Here is a 17,117-nt window from a genome sequence, read left to right as displayed (position 1 = left end):
CACTTCCTGCTCCGCCAGTGACTAGACTCCCTTCCTGGTTGCGCAGAGGGCTGACGGTGATCTGTAAGTTTTTTCCCCTTTAAATAAATACTACCCTATTAATCATAATTCCAAACTGCTGTGGCATTGTTTGTGACTTACACCTTCAGGGCTCAGTGAATCTGGTCAGTTTTGGGGACTTCCTGAAGCTATTTTGACTTGTTTTCCTTTCTGTTAAAGGAGCTTCCCAGCAGGATGGATTGTTTCAATATGGGAGGAGGCCATTACCTAACATATTTTGGACATGGAAATAGTTATGGTTATTCTGAATAAAAAGAGCAAAGCTGGAGGTTTTTGAAGATGCATAGGATTAAAAATAGCCTTGCATGGGGACAAAAACAAGCATATAGAGCAATGGGCTACAATAGACAACCCAGAAGGAAGTCTACACACACAGCAACAGTTACCTGATGCCCAAAGCACACTTTGGTAAAAGACCACCTCTTATCAACAAATACTGCTGAGGAACTGGGTAGCCACATGCAGAAGAAAAAAACTGGATTCCCATATGTTGCCTTTAACAAAATTAAGTTCAAAATGGATCAAGAACCTTATAAGACTTGAAACTTTGAACTTTCTAGAGGAAAATATAGGGGAAAACTTCAAGCTATGGGAATAGTCAAAGTCTTTTTGAAAAGGACTACAGCCACATAGGAAATAATTGTAATAACTGACAAATGAAATTGCATGAAATGAAAAAGGTTTTGTATAACAAAGACTGAAGAGATAGCCTATACAAAGGGGGAAACTCTTTGCTTTTTCTACATAAGAATATATAAAGAACTCAAAAAAGTAGTTCAGGCATGGTCACACCAGCCTTTAATCCAAGCAACAGGAGGCAGAGGCAGGCAAATCTTCATGAGTTTAAGGACAACCTGGTCCATATAGCGAGTTTCAGTCTAGTTGGGTTTATATAAAGAGACAATATCTCAACACACAAAAACAGGAATTAAAAAATTAAACACACATGCCAAACCAAGGAAAAATAACCCCATCCAATCAAATAATATGGAGGCAAATGAATTGAACAGAGTTCTCACATAGGAGAAAAATGTCAACATCCTTGGATATTAATGCATTGCAATTTAAAACTACCCTGAGATTCCCTCTCACTCCAGCTGGAAAGGCCCTCATCCAGAAAACAAACAAACACTATCATGGATGCAGTGGGGGAATGAACATTTGCACAGCACTGGTGGGAATAAAACAGAGTATCCCCAGTCCTGACATCACTATTGAGGAATCCCAGAAAACAAACAGAATTACCACAGATCCAGTGTTACTACTTTAGATACATATGCAGAGCAGTCTAAGACTACCATAGTGATACTTGCACGCCTATATTTATTGTGGCAATTCAAACAGCTGGTTTACAGAGTCTAGATGCCCACTGACAGACCAGTGGACAAAGAAAATGTGGCATAGATGCTCAATATAGTTTTGTTTTTTTTTTTATTTATTTATTTATTTATTTATTATGTATACAATATTCTGTCTGAGTGTATGCCTGAAGACCAGAAGAGGGCACCAGATCCCACTACAGATGGTTGTTAGCCACCATGTGGTTGCTGGAAATTGAACTTAGGACTTTTGGAAGAGCAGGTAATGCTCTTAACTGCTGAACCATCTCTCCAGGCCCCCTCAATATAGTTTTATCTAGATCATAAAGAAAATAAAATTAAGTAATTTTCTGGGAAAATGTATAGAGCTGGAGAACCTTGTCTTAAGCAAACAAACAAGAAACCCAGACTCAGAAACACAAGTATCACACTTCCTCTTATATAAAATCTAGTTCGTGTGTGTGCATATCATGAAACTACTTTCATGTGAGACTGTTTGGGGGTAGGAAGGGAACTGCTGGAGCGAGAGAAGGGACAAGAAAGGATAATAGGCTGAATATGGAATATAAACAACTCATGTGGTTCAGTCATATGAAAGCATCATAAGGAAACCCATCATTTTGTAACATGAACATATACTAATTTAAAATGTAAAGGGACACAAAATAAATATTATGCCCAAAGGTCAGATCTTCCCACATTGTCTCAGATTTATCCTGTAAATTTATTGGGACTGAAGGGCTGAAGACATTGTGTCATTGCCTACATGTGTCTTTCCAGTTGAGCCAATAAGCTTCCTTTCAACCAGAGCTGTAGTCCATTGTCTTGGGCTTCTCTCTGAGGCTACTGCACGTGCTATGGGAGATGCTTCCGACACCCACTTTGTTGGGAACAAGTGCCTCTTATCGTCAGCTTCTTTATGATCAGGCACTGATAGACTTTCTAAATTAAAAGAGGCGAGTTTACTAAAAGCAGCTAGAATTAGTCGTTGGGGGAGTGCCAGGAGGAAAAGGAACAATTGCTAGCAAACAAACAAATGTTCTGAAAACAAACAAAAATAAGCAAAGCTCTGCCTGCATGCTCTGAAAACAAACAAAAATAAGCAAAGCTCTGCCTGCATGCTCTGAAAACAAAGTAACAGGGTATCCAACCAGTGCAGAAAACTCAACATCCACCTGAAGAGGGAGCACAGGTAGGCACAGCAGGCTTTGTGTTGGTATCTTGTGCCCATCTGGGCAACTCCTTAAGTGAACCTGCCAGTTTAGTTCCTTTGTTATTTTAAAAGAAGTTAGGAGGACAAGATCTTCTGAGTAAATTGGGAGCATGGGGACCTTGCGGGAGGATTGAAGGGGAGAAGGGAGAGGCAGGAGGGAGGGGAGCAGAGAAAAATGTAGAGCTCAATAAATATCAATAAAATGTATGTATATATATATATATATATATGAAGTTAGGAAATAAAAAACAGTAAAGGCCAAGGAAGGAGTTGGGGGATCCATTTGAGTAAAACATTACATTCATGTATGAAATTATAAAACAATAAATTTGAAAAATGAAGTTGTGAAGAAAAATGAACATATCAATCAATAGTTTGACCAAAATAGGTGTCTGATTTCGTCCCCACCCCGCGAGTGGTCATATTATATATGGAAAGCTGATACAAAAGCTAGAATATATGAAGACTTAACTGTAAAATATACTAACTGCTTCCTTTCCAGAGGAAATGGACTAGGGCCCTGAGTTGCTTTGTTCTGCTAGAGAATAGTTTAGTTTTACTTATTTATCATTAAGGTTTCAGTGCATAAAAAGGGTTTTAAAGATTTTCTTATTTAGAAAAAAAAGGGTAAAATGAGGCTGGAGAAGTGGCTCAGCATCTGAGAGCATTTTCTACTCTTCTAGTGGGCCCAAGTTCCCCTGTACAGCTTTTGATATCTCTTCTTCAGAAGATAGCTTTAGCTGGGACACCTGCAGGTCTATTGAAAGTTAATCTTACAAGTGAAATAAATTTAATAATCTGTTCTATCTATCTCCTCTTATAGGGCTTCAGCATAGATCACCGCTACGGATCTGGAACTGGTGGCAGCCTGAAGAAACGCTTCCACGGTCGGGATACAATGAGAGGGCTGAAGCTTTGACTCTATGAAAAGTTAGAACTTTTGAGACTTCCTAAAAGGGGAAAGAGGACGATGAACAAGTTTGAGTGAGGTGCTAAGAGGAGGATGGGTTTGTAGCCTGTGAGGAGACTCCCGGACACAGAGGAAGCCACCCACAAATATCTGGGAATAAATATACGTAACAGCGTCGAGATATAGATTTCTGGAATAAGTGACAGGTTTTAAAGGTAGTCAATAAATATAGTTACTTCTATACTTCATCTAACCACCCATAACTGGCGCAATGACGTCATCCGGACTAAAAAAACCCCACCCAACTCAACGCAGCGCGCGTGCGTACTACCCCGGCTGCCGCCGCGCCCTTCTCAGGGCGTCTGGCCTGCATTCCTCGCGGCCCCGCCCAGGCGGCTGCCCGTGACCTGCCTGGGTGCAGGGAACGGGAAGTCGGAAGGGGTAAGAGGAGTCCAGTTCGCCATGGGGCTGTTTGGAAAAACCCAGGAGAGGCCTCCCAAAGAGCTGGTAAGGGCGAGCGACCGGGAGGCCGCGCGCTGGACAGCGGAGTTGGGGGCCGGCTGGCCGCGCTCTCAGGCTGGCCCATATTTCCGGGGCCTTCCACTCGGCCTAGGGGCCGAGGGAAGAGTTTAGGAGCGTGGTGTGAGAAAGAGCGGGCCCTTGCTCCCCGGCGCCCGAGCAGGGTGCGAAGGGTCAGTTTCGGGGCGCCTTGGCCTCGCCCCCACCCGGCACTAAGGCGTCACACAGCCTGGCCCTGAGAAACCACTCCCCCCCGTGGGCGGTGGTACGGGCCGCCCGGAACCTTTCTCACGCGCAGGCCCCGTCCCCGCGCCGGGCCGCGGACCACCGGGGGCACCCCCAGTCCCGGACCGGAAGGTTGGGGGCGTTGAACGGGTCAGCGACCCCAGAAGGTCCCTGTGGTGCCTTCTTCGCTCACCTCTGTGGATGGAAGCCCGACATGTGTTTACTTCAGAGGCGCAGTAGTTCTACTAGGACCCAACCCATCAGAAAGCTCCCGTATTTTCGGATATGTTCGGAACACGTAGATCTGCCCATAAATTGAGTTGTTCTGGAAACCAAGCATCAGCCTCTATTTGAGTCCTGCTTTCAGACATCTTGGGTCTGTGACCTCGAGAGACTTGTCCGAGCCTCCTCCTCACCTGTCAAATAGAGCTGGTGCAGTAACTGACCACCAAGAGGTGAAAAGCTTGAGCGTGCAATAGTGGAGGTGTGCTCTTTACATCCCCGCCCTGTTCCTCCCACCTAGAGCGCCAGCCGCGGTAGCAGTGGCAGCACCCGAGCATTTTAGACTTGTGGGGGTCCATTACAGACCTGCGGAATCAGATTTTGAATTCTGCCATGGTTAGTATGTGCCCTAATGTTCTAGAAGCAGAGTTTCTACAGCACTCACACTTGGCCCTCAAATCCTTTCGTAGGTGACTTCAGCTGTCCAGCCAGTCTCTTTCATAAACTCTGCCATTTTCCGGTGTGTTTTCAATTTCTTACGTGGTTACTCTATTGGGATAGAAATTGACGTCGTGTTTTTAGCATCTACACTTATTTTTAAGAAACCAAAGTGTTATATGAGTAATGCACACATCGGGCACAAATTTAGGTAGTCCCGAGACTGTTTTCTTTAGACTGTCCGCACACTAAGACTATACAAGTACCACAGAGTAGGCATCAGCATAATGGTCTAAAGGGAAAACGAGTACTTATCTAATTTAAGCTCTGCAAACTCAGTTTATACCACTGAGAAAAAGGTAACAGGTGAGTGCTCTTAACAAAAGGATTTTAAGAGGTGAGTGGGGCAGGCTTATAGTTTAGTTCCGAGGAAGGAAATATTCCCGAAGGCAAGATTTTGAGGCTAGGCGGGCAGTTACTCAGAAAGCAAAGATTTTAGGGAAAAGTCTGGGTGTTGTAGAGTTTATGAGTCATTACCGCGCATTTATTTATTTTTAACATTTATTTATCACACAATATTCTGTCTATGTGTATGTCTGTAGGCCAGAAGAGGGCACCAGACCTCATTACAGATGCTTGTGAGCCACCATGTGGTTGCTGGGAATTGAACTCAGGACCTTTGGAAGAACAGGCAATGCTTTTAACCACTGAGCCATCTCTCCAGTCCCGTGCATTTATTTTTCAAATTTAATCCCTGCATTAAAAAAATAACACTATAGCTGGGCGGTGGTGACGCACTTGGGTGGCAGAAGTAAGCAGGTCTCTGTGAGTGAGTTCCAGGCCAGCCTGGTCTACAGAGCTAGTAGTTCAAGGTCAGGCTCCAAAGCTGCAGAGAAACCCTGTCTCGCAAAAAAAAACAAAACAAAACAACACATTGTAAACAAAAATTTTACCTGGGGTGTGTGTGTGTGTGTGGTGGTTTCAAACATTTGTATAAAAGACTTACAAGGTGGGGAAGATTAAAAGATCTTAATTCCTTGTAAACATAAGTTTTTATGAGTATATGATAGAAAAGACATAAGTTTTTATAAGTATATGATAGATAAGACTCACTATTTGTATATATACATCAGAAGGCTTATAATGAATAGTCTCATTTTGTTTGTAAACAGGTTCTTGCTGTATGTGCTGGGTGGTTTTTGTCAGCTTCACACAGCCTAGACATATCTGCGGGGAGGGAATTGTAGATGGGGAATGTCTGTAGGCAAGTCTGTGTGGTATTGTCTTGATTAATGATGGGTATGGGAGAGCCTAGCTCTCTGAGCTGTACCACCCCTAGGCAGGTGGTACTGGATGGTCCTCCACTACCTCTGTTTAAGTTCCTGCTCCAGGTTCCTTGACTTCTCCTCATGGCGCACTACAACTGTAAGCTGAAGTATACCCTGCCCTCCCCAAGTTGCTTTTGTTCATGGCGTTTATCATGGCAATAGAAACCAAACTAAGACATCGTGTAGCCCAGGCTGGTGATCCTTCTAAATACTGGTGGTATTCCAGATGTGTACTGCTATGCTTGGCTGCTAACTGTGGCCACCTGCGTCAGACCATGTCAGACAATCTGTGTTACTTTTTCCTTTTGCTGCCGTTCAGTACAGTCTTGTGGGAGGCTGTATACTTGGATTGACCTGTAGTCTACCAAACCAATATAATTTAATCACAGTTTGACTAGTTGTAAGAAATGTTGCAGCCAATTAATTAGCAAAGTGGTAACCTGTTGACTAGTTAACGAAGCTATAGTACTTGTCTTGCTTTCTGGCTTTCTTCCATTTTCTCTAAATGCCATCTTATCATTATTGCTGGTTGGATTTCTCAGAACTTGCTCTGGTTCTGGATGTTGCCTGATTTATGACTAGGTTTTGTTTTGCTTTGCTCTAATAAACTCTTGGTTAGCCTTAGGAATGTAACATGACAGGTGCTATCTTGGGAACCCTTTCTCTTCAGTGCCTTAATGCTTAATGGATTTGAATGGTTTTCTGATTGATGATTTGTTTTCTAATTTTATCAGTCCTGTCTTAGTTGTTGGCTGACAGTCTTCAGTAAAGATCTTCCTTTAGTTATGCATGTTTGGTTACCTGGACATGTACTTTCTCCTAAAAAGGCAAGAGAAGTACATGCCTAGTTGCCTTTTCTTTAATTACTGATGTTTAGAATAAGGGATTGGCATAATGGTTTCCAGAGATGTGAAATACTTTTTTTGTCCAGTGCCATTTTAGTCTAGTGGATTTTAAGATGTGTTGTATGACACAGTCACTTTTCATCATTATTTTATGTGATGTTGAAATACAAGTCAGTAGTGTAAACAGTTTCTGTCACTTTTTACTATAATCTTAATGGTCTTGAAGTGCTTGCTTGCTTTCTAGTATAATATTATCTTGATACATATCTTGATATATATATTCCCATCCTAGCACCCCAAATCCACCATTTGTCTTATAATGGCAGTGCTGTTTAGGACCCAAAGTGTGGGTGCATGTGCTGTTTCTTTCTATTGGAATGCCTTCAGTTCCAGGCCTTTTAATGAAACATGAGTAGAGTGTATATTAAATTAAAAATTGTGATGGTGACTATAAATTGTATCAAACCAACCCTTTGCCAAAAAAGTGGAGGTAAACAAAGAGTACAACTGTATGAAACCATTGTAGATGCCATTGCAGTGGGATATCACAGTCAAGATCCCAAAGAACTGCCATGGTCAGTTACAGGAGCTCACTAATGCTCAGTGCATTGGCCAAGAAACTCAGAACCTGAGCAGGCCTGTTGATTAAAGCCTGTGGCTGGCTACAAGAGCACCCTAACTGGATTGTGTGACACACCAAAGGGAAAGGTTTCTGGCATATAACTCTAAAAAAAAAAAAGATCTTAGGAGTATGTGACTGGAGACAGGTGGCACTCACAAATATTGAAGCTAATTTCAGGCAGTCAATGACTTCAACAGATTAACTGAGAACCAATTACCCAAATTAGATGTTTGGCAGAAATAAATGTAAGTTTTCTGTGGAAGAAGATAAGGTCACATCCAGAGACTTAAATTATCCTGCAGATTCTCACATATAATGTTCAGAATTGATTTTTTAAAGACTTTTATGAGTAGGAGACCTTCATATATCCTGGATACAAAGTCTTTATACATTTTTGCGGGACTTGTTTAGCACACAGTTCTAAGTGGATTGTGTTGTGGGATATTTGTACACTGTGTGTAGATGTATTGCTATGATTGGTGTAATAAAAATGAATGGTCAACAGCTAGGTAGGAGGTTTTGGTGAGATTTCTGGGCAGAGAGAGGGAGAAACTGGGAGGAGAAATCTAGGCACGTGGTGATGCCAGTGACTCCGAAGAAGTTGGACTCAAACTACAGAGCAGAAGTAACTGAGCCACATAGTAGAACGTAGGTTAATAGAAACAGGTTAATTTGAGTTATAAGAGCTAGTGGGACCAGCTTAAGCTAATGGCCAAGCTTTTATGATTATTAAATCTCTGTATAGTTATTTGTGAGTTGGCAAACCAAGAAAGTCCAGTGAGGAAGCTTGCTACAGGGATATTTCCATCAAATCCCTCCCTTCAAAGCCTAGGGAACCTTGTGAAAGAGGAGGCAGAAGGAATATGACAGCCAGAGGGAATGGAGGACACCAGGAGAAAAAGGTCCTCTAAATCAATTGAGCAAAGCTCATATGAACTCACAGAGACTGAAGCAGCATGCAGTGGGTCTAAACGGGCCTGCACCAGGTTCTCTGCACATATATTTTAGCTTTAAGTGTTTTTATGGGACTCCTGAATTTGAGAGCAGGTGGATCTCTGATTCTTAGGCCTTCTCTTAGGGCTCTTCTTTTCCTTCTATTGGTTTACCTTGTCTGACTTCGATGTGATGGCATTTGTTTTATTTTATTTTATTATTTTGTTATTATCTCTTAGAAGCCCATTCTTTCTTTATTTTATTTTATTTATTTATTAAAAATTTCCACCTCCTCTCATTTCCCTCCCCCTCCTCCTTCCTCTCCAGTCCTAAGAGCAGTCAGGGTTTCCTGTTCTGTGGGAAGTCCAAGGTCTTCCCCCCTCCATCCAGGTCTAGGAAGGTGAGCATCCAAACAGACTAGGCTCCCACAAAGCCAGTGCATGCAGTAGAATCAAAACCCAGTGCGATTGTCCTTAGCTTCCTAGTCAGCCCTCCTTGTCAGCCGCATTCAGAGAGTCCAGTTTGATTACATGCTCCGTCAGTCCCAGTCCAGCTGGCCTTGGTGAGCTCCCAATAGATCAGCCCCACCGTCTCAGTGGGTGGGCACACTCCTCGCGGTACTGACTTCCTTGCTCATGTTCTCCCTCCTTCTGTTCCTCATTTAGACCTTGAGAGCTCAGTCCAGTGCTCCAATGTGGGTCTCTGTCTCTATCTCCATCCATCACCAGATGAAGGTTCTATGGTGATAAGCAAGATATTCATCAATGTGGCTATAGGATAAGGCCAGTTCAGGCACTCTCCTCTGCTGCCCACGGAACTAGTTGGGGAAATCCCCTTGGACACCTGGGAACCCCTCTAGAGCCAAGGCTCTAGCCAATGCTAAAATGGCTCCCTTGGTTAGGATAACTTCTTCCCTGCTCCCATATCCACCCTTTCTCCATCTCAGTTATCCCATTCCCCCAAGCTCTCCCCAATCCTCCCCTTCTCCCTTCTCTCTCCCCATCTCCCCTTATCCTCACCCCACCCCCCTGCTCCCAACTTTTGCCCAGCGATCTTGTCAACTTCCAATATCCAGGAGGATAGCTATATGTTTTTTCTTTGGGTTCACCTTCTTATTTATCTTCTCTAGGATCATGAACTATAGGCTCAATGTCCTTTGTTTATGGGTAGAATCCACTTATGAGTGAGTACATACCATATTCCTCTTTTTGGGTCTGGGTTATCTCACCCAGTAAAGTGTTCTCTATTTCCATCCATTTGCATGCAAAGTTCAAGATGTCACTGTTGTTTGCCGTTGAATAGAACTCTAAAGTATATATGTGCCACACCTTCATCATCCATTCTTCCATTGAGGGGCATCTAGGTTGTTTCCAGGTTATGGCTATTACAAATAGTGCTGCTGTGAACATAGTTGAACAAATGCTTTTGTAGTATAATTGGGCATCTCTTGGGTATATTCCCAAGAGTGGAATTGCTGGATCCTGAGGTAGGTTGACTCCCAGTTTCCTGGGAAACCGCCACACTGCTTTCCAAAGTGGTTGCACAAGTTTGCATTCCCACCAGCAATGGATGAGTGTACCCCTTTCTCCACAACCTCTCCAGCAAAGGAGAGTTTTTGATTTTAGCCATTCTGACAGGTGTAAGATGATATCTCAAAGTTGTTTTGATTTGCATTTTCCTGATCGCTAAGGAAGTTGAGCGTGACCTTAAGTGTCTTTTGGCCATTTGAACTTCTTCTGTTGAGAATTCTCTCTTCAGTTCAGTACATCATTTTTTTAATTGGGTTAATTAGAGTTTTAATGTCTAGTTTCTTGAGTTTTTTTATATATTTTGGAGATCAGACCTTTGTCTGATGCGGGGTTGGTGAAGATCTTCTCCCATTCAGTAGGTTGCCTTTTTGTCTTAATGACAGTGTCCTTTGCATTACAGAAGCTTCTCAGTTTCAGGAGGTCCCATTTATTCATTGTTGCTCTTATTGTCTGTGCTACTGGGGTTCTACTTACAAGTGATCTCCTGTGCCCACATGTTGTAGAGTACTTCCCACTTTCTCTTCTATCAGGTTCAGCGTGGTTAGATTTATATTGAGGTCTTTAATCCATTTGGACTTGAGTTTTGTGCATGGTGATAGACATGGATCTATTTTCATTCTTCTACAGGTTGAAATCCAGTTATGCCAGCACCATTTGTTAAAGATGCTTTCTTCCTTCCATTGTATAATTTTAGCTCCTTTGTCTAAAATCAGGTGTTCATAGATTTGTGGGTAATATCCGGGTCTTCGATTCGATTCCATTGGTCAACATCTCTGTTTTTATGCCAATACCAAGCTGTTTTCATTACTGTAGCTCTGTAATAGAGTTTGAAGTCAGTGATGGTAATGTCTCCGGAAGTACTTTTATTGTATAGGATTGTTTTGGCTATCCTGGGTTTTTTGTTTTTCCATCTAAAGTTGATTATTGTTCTCTCAAGGTCTGTGAAGAATTTTTTTGGGATTTTGATGGGGATTGCATTCAATCTGTAGATTGCTTTTGGTAGAATTGCCATTCTTACTATGTTGATCCTCCCAATCCAAGAGCAAGGGAGATCCTTCCATTTTCTGGTATCCTCTTCAATTTCCTTCTTCAAAGACTTAAAGTTCTTGTCAAATAGATCTTTCACTTCCTTGTTTAGAGTTACCCAAAGATATTTTATGCTATTTGTGGCTATCGTGAAAGGTGATGCTTCTCTGATTTCCCTCTCTGCTTCTTTATCCTTTGTGTATAGGAGGGTAACTGATTTTTTGGAGTTGTTCTTGTATCCTGCCACATTACTAAAGGTGTTTATTAGCTGTAGGAGTTCTTTGGTAGAGTTTTTGGGGTCGCTGATGTACACTATCATATCATCTGCAAATAACAAAAGTTTAACTTCTTCCTTTCCAATTTGAATCCCCTTGATCTCCTTATGTTGTCTTATTGCTATTGCTAGAACTTCAAGCACTATATTGAAGAGGTATGGAGAGAGTGGACATCCTTGTTGTGTTCCTGATTTTAGTGGAATGGCTTTGAGTTTCTCTCCATTTAATGTGATGTTAGCTGTTGGCTTGCTTTATATAGCTTTTATTATATTTAGGTATGAACTTCCATTCTTTTCTAATGAGAGGCAGTAAGGGAATGGATCCTGATTAGAGAGGAAGTGGAAAAGGGCTGAGAAGAGTAGAGGGAGGGGAAATTGTAATTAGAATATATTGTATTTGGAAAAATTATTTTTAATAAAAGGAAAAGAAAAGAAAATTATATTAAAAATATATCTTTGTTCAGTTCCCATTCCTTATATGGTAAGCTCACAACCATCCTTAACTCTGGGTCCAGGGGATCTGATGCCCTTATCCAAACTCCTTATAATATTTAAGTATTTTTCAAAAGTTAAATAAATGGTTTTATTTATTTTTGGTATGGTTATAAATATCTTCCCATTTGTGGTATTTTTCTAATTTACAGACTTAGTAAAATAGAAATTTGTAGTTTCAGTTTAAGTAAAAGTGTCAGCCCTTTTCCTTCCTGATTATTGCTTGTGTCTTTTAAAACTTAATTTTAAAGATTTCTTTTATTTTGAAGTTAAGGGTATGTGTGTGTCTGGTTGTGGCTGTATACAAGTGAGCCAGTTGCCTCACACATTGGGTCTCCTAGAACATGGGTGCTGGGAATTCCAGAGTCCTAACTGCTGGACCAACTCTCCAGTACTGTTTGTGTTTTAAGGAGTCCCTAACTTGATATCATGAATGTATTTTCCTCCTTCTGTAGACCTGAGACTTGAGAGGCCTCATGGTGTGTAACAGGCAAGCCTTCTACCACTGGGCTGCATCTCCAGCCTTCTGTTTGTCCGGTGTAACAATTTTTCATTTCATATTGTGTTTTCTTTTTTTAAGATTTTTTTATTTATTTTATGTATACTAGGGCTCTGCCCTCATGAATGCCTGCAGGCCAGAACAGGGCATTGGATCCCATTATAAGTGGTTGTGAACCCGCCATGTGGGTGCTGGAAATTGATCTCAGGTCCTGTGGAAGAGCAAGTGCTCTTAACTGCTGAGCCATCTCTTCAGCCCTCATATTTGTTTTCAGTCCACCAGGAATTAGCTTCAGGGATTGGTGGAATAGGAGTTTGGACTGTTGGTTTCTGTGTGCCATTTGTCTCAGCACTGGTTGTAGGCGATGCCTTCTTGCTGGTTTCAGTTTCCTTCACCTAGCTTGTGTCTGGCAGATAATAGACTCAGAAAAAGATTTGAATAAAGCACTTGTCTGAAACTTTCTGTAGGTTCCTTATGGTTTTTACAGCACAGTTTAACTTACTGATTGATTTTAAAATTTCTGTAGCTGCATTCCGTATGTTCTCTTTCACTTATTATTATCTGTTTTGAATTTTCTCTACTGTATCTTTACAGTCATGAGACATGTTTGTAACATTTTATTGAGCTCCTGGTCTTGGACTGTTTCTTAACCCCTAAAAGAATATTGGAATCATCTGGATACATGTAAAATGCTGAGTGTCATTTGGGCTGGCTTAGTCAGTTACATTGGTATTTTTTATTTATACATTAATATTTACAATAGTCATAGGTAACAGCAAACTCAGATAACCATCAATAGATGAAGAGAAAAACAAGGTTGTGGTATGTATATATAATGGGATGAAAGTCAGGCATAAAAAGATCAACATACTCATACATACCACATCATGGGTGAACCTTGAAAACAAGCTATGAAATAAAAGGTCTGAAGTCATAGGTCACACATTGTATAAGTACTTTTATATGAAATATTCAGAATAATCAATTCTGTAAAGACAGAGCAAATTATTGGTTGCCAAGGAATTGGTGGATGGGGAGATTTAGGGCATTATTTAAGGTCATACTGTATTCCCAGGCAATAAAACATTTTAAGGGTTGATGGCAAGTTGCACTAAGTTTCACAGTCAATCATATACTTGAGTATGATTAGTTACATATTATATGAATTTCAATTAAATGTACATAAACCTAACCTGATTAATAATTTAAAAATTGTGTTACATTGAAGTTTTATTTATGGGTTGTTTTTTTTGTTTGTTTTTTTGAGACAGGGTTATTTATATTTTTAATGTGTGTGTGTGTAGATGCCATACTTGTGCATATGACAAAAGAGGATATCAAGTGTCCTTTTTTTGTCATTTTCTGCCTGGAGACTAACCCTAAAAGCTCATTAAACCTGAAGCCCACCATTTGGCTAGGTTGGCTTGGCTGGTGAACTCCAGGGATTCAGTTACCTCTGTCCCCCAACATTGGGGTTACAAGCACTCATGGTCATGCCTGGCTCTTCAGTGTTGAAACATTTCTTTTGGTTGCATCATTGTTGTGAATATTTTGCAGATTTTGGTAATTATTAAATGTTAAAGTTGAAATTTAATGAAAATACATCTTCTAATAACAGGAAATTTTACACTCTTTAATTCATGTATCTGTGGGTGAATGTAACAGGGTTCAATGTTCTATTGCTCTAGAATTAATATAGAATTATTTGATTAGACTTCAGTGCTGAAAATCCTTTTAGTAAGTAGCTGATGCTGGAAGGACAGAGCAGTATCACTCAGTTCTTCTGCCAAAAAGCACACTGTAAGTTAATGTAAATTATTTTTAATTTATTTTTAAATAATTAAAATGCTTTTAATGACCCATAAGCTGACACCTCAGATTTCCCTTCAGTATTTTTGAGTAAACTTGAAGAATTGGAAAACAGTTCACTTGCATGAAAATGTGTTAGTTATTAGCATTATCTACACTCCTATCTCCAGCTGGCTACATTTGGTGCCTCTGAGGTTTTAACCTGATAGGAAGAAAATTAACATATGAAAAGATGAGTTCCCAGTACATAAGCAAAAGTTTTTAAAATAATTTCATATAAAAGATGAAAATTTTCAGATGTCCTGAGACTGTACTTGCCATGTACCAAAAGAAGCCTTGCGTGCCTAAGTCTTCTGTAAAGTGATCTCAGTCTCTGCCATGCAATAAGCCAAATAAGATTGAATTATTAAATCCAGATTTAATAAGCAGGGCAGAGCAAAGCAACTCCCAGGTGTCTCTTGGGAAGGCAGGAGAGGGCACGAGGCAGATCTCCAAGTTTTAAATACCCTATAGGCGTGGTCTTCCGCACCTCCTGGGGAGGAGCTGAGCCTTGGCTGACTTTCTGAGGGCTGGGGTCTGGGTTGGGAGGAATGAGGCTCAGTTCCAGTTGAACATTTGGGTGGGGTTCGGAATGGAGCAGAGTGAGGAGCCAAAATCCCCAGCATCTATGTACTGTAAATAATAGAGTTGGTTCAAAAAGGAAAAAAAAAAATAAACCTAAAGGTCTTTCTTCCAAATTAAAAACCAAAAAATTGTGTCTAAACTCAGTGTAGAATTCCTAAAAATGCGCAAAGCTTGCTAGGAGTGTTTGCTTCTCTGATAATTCCCTATCTAAAATTTTTCTCAGGTCAATGAATGGTCATTGAAGATCAGAAAGGAAATGAGAGTTGTTGACAGGCAAATAAGAGGTAAATTACTACTTTATGTTTCCTTTTCTATACTCTAATGCTATTTTCCATTTCAGTGCATAACAGTAAACTTATTTACATTATAAGACACTTTATTATCATTAATTATGTGTAGATATTCTCAATCTTTTGTTTCTAATTCTATACTTAGTATAGAAAGGGTAATGGTTGAAATAAACTATATAGTAAGAGCAAAAGAAAGCCCTTGGTGCTTGCAAACAAAAGTCTTTAATGAATTTTAATTAAATAAATTGTGCATAAGAAAACAATGCAATTTCAGTATCTCTACTCTTTGCATATTTCAACATAACTTTAAATTGGGAACAATACATTTCTAAATAAAAGTTACTTGAAATTAAGGTGAGTGGCCAAGAAATGGTAATGTTTAAACTAAGTTTTTTTTTAAGTTTTATATATTTTGACAATTTCATACATATAAGCAATGTATATTCACTATACCCACTCCAGATCTCCCTCCCATTTCCCTCAGGCAGCCCATATTATCTTTCCCCACTTCATATTCATGTCCACACCCCCACATCCATTGTAATCTGTGGAGTCCAGTTAGTACTGTCTGGTGGAGTGCTGACTGGCTTTGCTGGCTTGACCTTGTGCAGGTCTGTGTAGGCCTCCACAGCTGCAGTGAGTTTATGTGTGCGATGGCCGTGTCCTGTCAGAAGCCAACACTTCACAGTACTCTTCCACATGCATCCATTCTTTCCATCCCTTCTGAGATGGTTCCTGAGCCTTGGGTTGGATGCTGGTATAGCTGTCCCATTTAGGACTGAGCACTCAATAGTCATTTATTCTCAGCACACTGACTAGTTTTGAGTCCCAAGTTATAAGGCCCAGGTAGAGGACAGCATTAGTCTGTCAACATGATAATTTAGTAAGCTGTCAGTAGGAGACTATACAGTAGGGCCTAGACATCCTAAGTCATGGACCTTTGACGGTGTTTAAAGTATCAGATACGAATTTCCTCCTATAATCAGATCAACCCAAAAGCTATTGGTTGCCCCAGTATCCTTCATGCCACCGTTAAACTAGTGACTGTGTTAGTACTGTAGTATGCAGGATCTGCTGTTGGATGATGATATTGATGGCTTCCTTCCCACCCCACAGTGGCCTGCTTGGCACTTTCTAGCACTTGAAGCTAACCAGTAGGGAGGAAATTTTCAGGTCAATTCTAGCTTGATTCCGCTATGTCTTGTATGCAAAATATGTGTCATGTTTCAGCAGTAAGGTCTTACCATCTAGTTCCGGCAGGCAGCCAAATGGTAGCCTCTGTTATTTTTAGTGCCTCTGGGGTCCTCCTATTACCAAAAGCAAGCCTAGCACTGACATTTTTAATTCCTAATTCATGTCTTCTGGGAGAAGTATTGTTCATCCATGCCTTCTATCTGCATTTAAAAGCCTTAAAATTTGTTGTTGTGTTTTAAGACTGGGGTTTCTCTGTATAGTTCTGGCTGGCCTTGAACTTACAGATCTGCTTGCCTCTGCCTCCCAAGTGTTAGGATAAAAGGCATGGGCCACCATGCCCTGCCTGATTAGTTTACAAAGTAGTGGGTTTCTAAGGGTTTTTAGAGCCCTAGTTTAGGCTAATACTTGGTTCTACTCTATCCTTTCTTAAGCTTCCAATATTCCCCTGCCTCTACTTTTATACCTTAGGGGTTCTACTATCCTCTTCCTTCTTACAGGGTTTTTAAAAAACACCTTCATGAATAGAAAAGATTGAAACCAGGAAAGTGTCCCAGTATTACACTACCAAGACTTTAAAAAAGAATTAGAGATGAGAATTCTATTCAGCTGCGATAATTGATTTTAGTCTTACACTTCTACTTGAGTTGTCAATGAAAGTTTGGACAAGGCGACTATGAAACAACCACTTTCCACACTGGACAGGTGACTGTGAATATTGGGAAAAGAAACAGTCCTGTCTTTCTGTC

General features: G+C 40.7%; 1 protein-coding gene across 2 annotated transcripts in view; it reads left to right on the top strand.

Moving 5' to 3' along the window:
• The first annotated feature begins 3,856 nt into the window (after positions 1-3,856).
• Chmp3 (charged multivesicular body protein 3) overlaps positions 3,857-17,117 on the top strand; it is a 40,662-nt gene continuing 27,401 nt past the window's right edge. Inside the window, exons 1-2 of one of the 2 annotated variants that reach the window (XM_005364761.3) lie at positions 3,857-4,009; positions 15,111-15,171. In XM_005364761.3, the coding sequence (XP_005364818.1) occupies positions 3,965-4,009; positions 15,111-15,171 (106 nt within the window). In that variant the 5' untranslated portion in view covers positions 3,857-3,964. The remainder of the gene's footprint in view (positions 4,010-15,110; positions 15,172-17,117) is intronic. The other variant, XM_026788018.1, reaches the window with a different exon arrangement.

Source organism: Microtus ochrogaster (assembly GCF_000317375.1).
Source record: "Microtus ochrogaster isolate Prairie Vole_2 chromosome 14 unlocalized genomic scaffold, MicOch1.0 chr14_random_3, whole genome shotgun sequence".
Classification (NCBI taxonomy): domain Eukaryota; kingdom Metazoa; phylum Chordata; class Mammalia; order Rodentia; family Cricetidae; genus Microtus; species Microtus ochrogaster.
The sequence above is the reverse complement of the archived record's forward strand: the minus strand, read 5'-3'. Positions and strand labels throughout refer to the sequence as shown.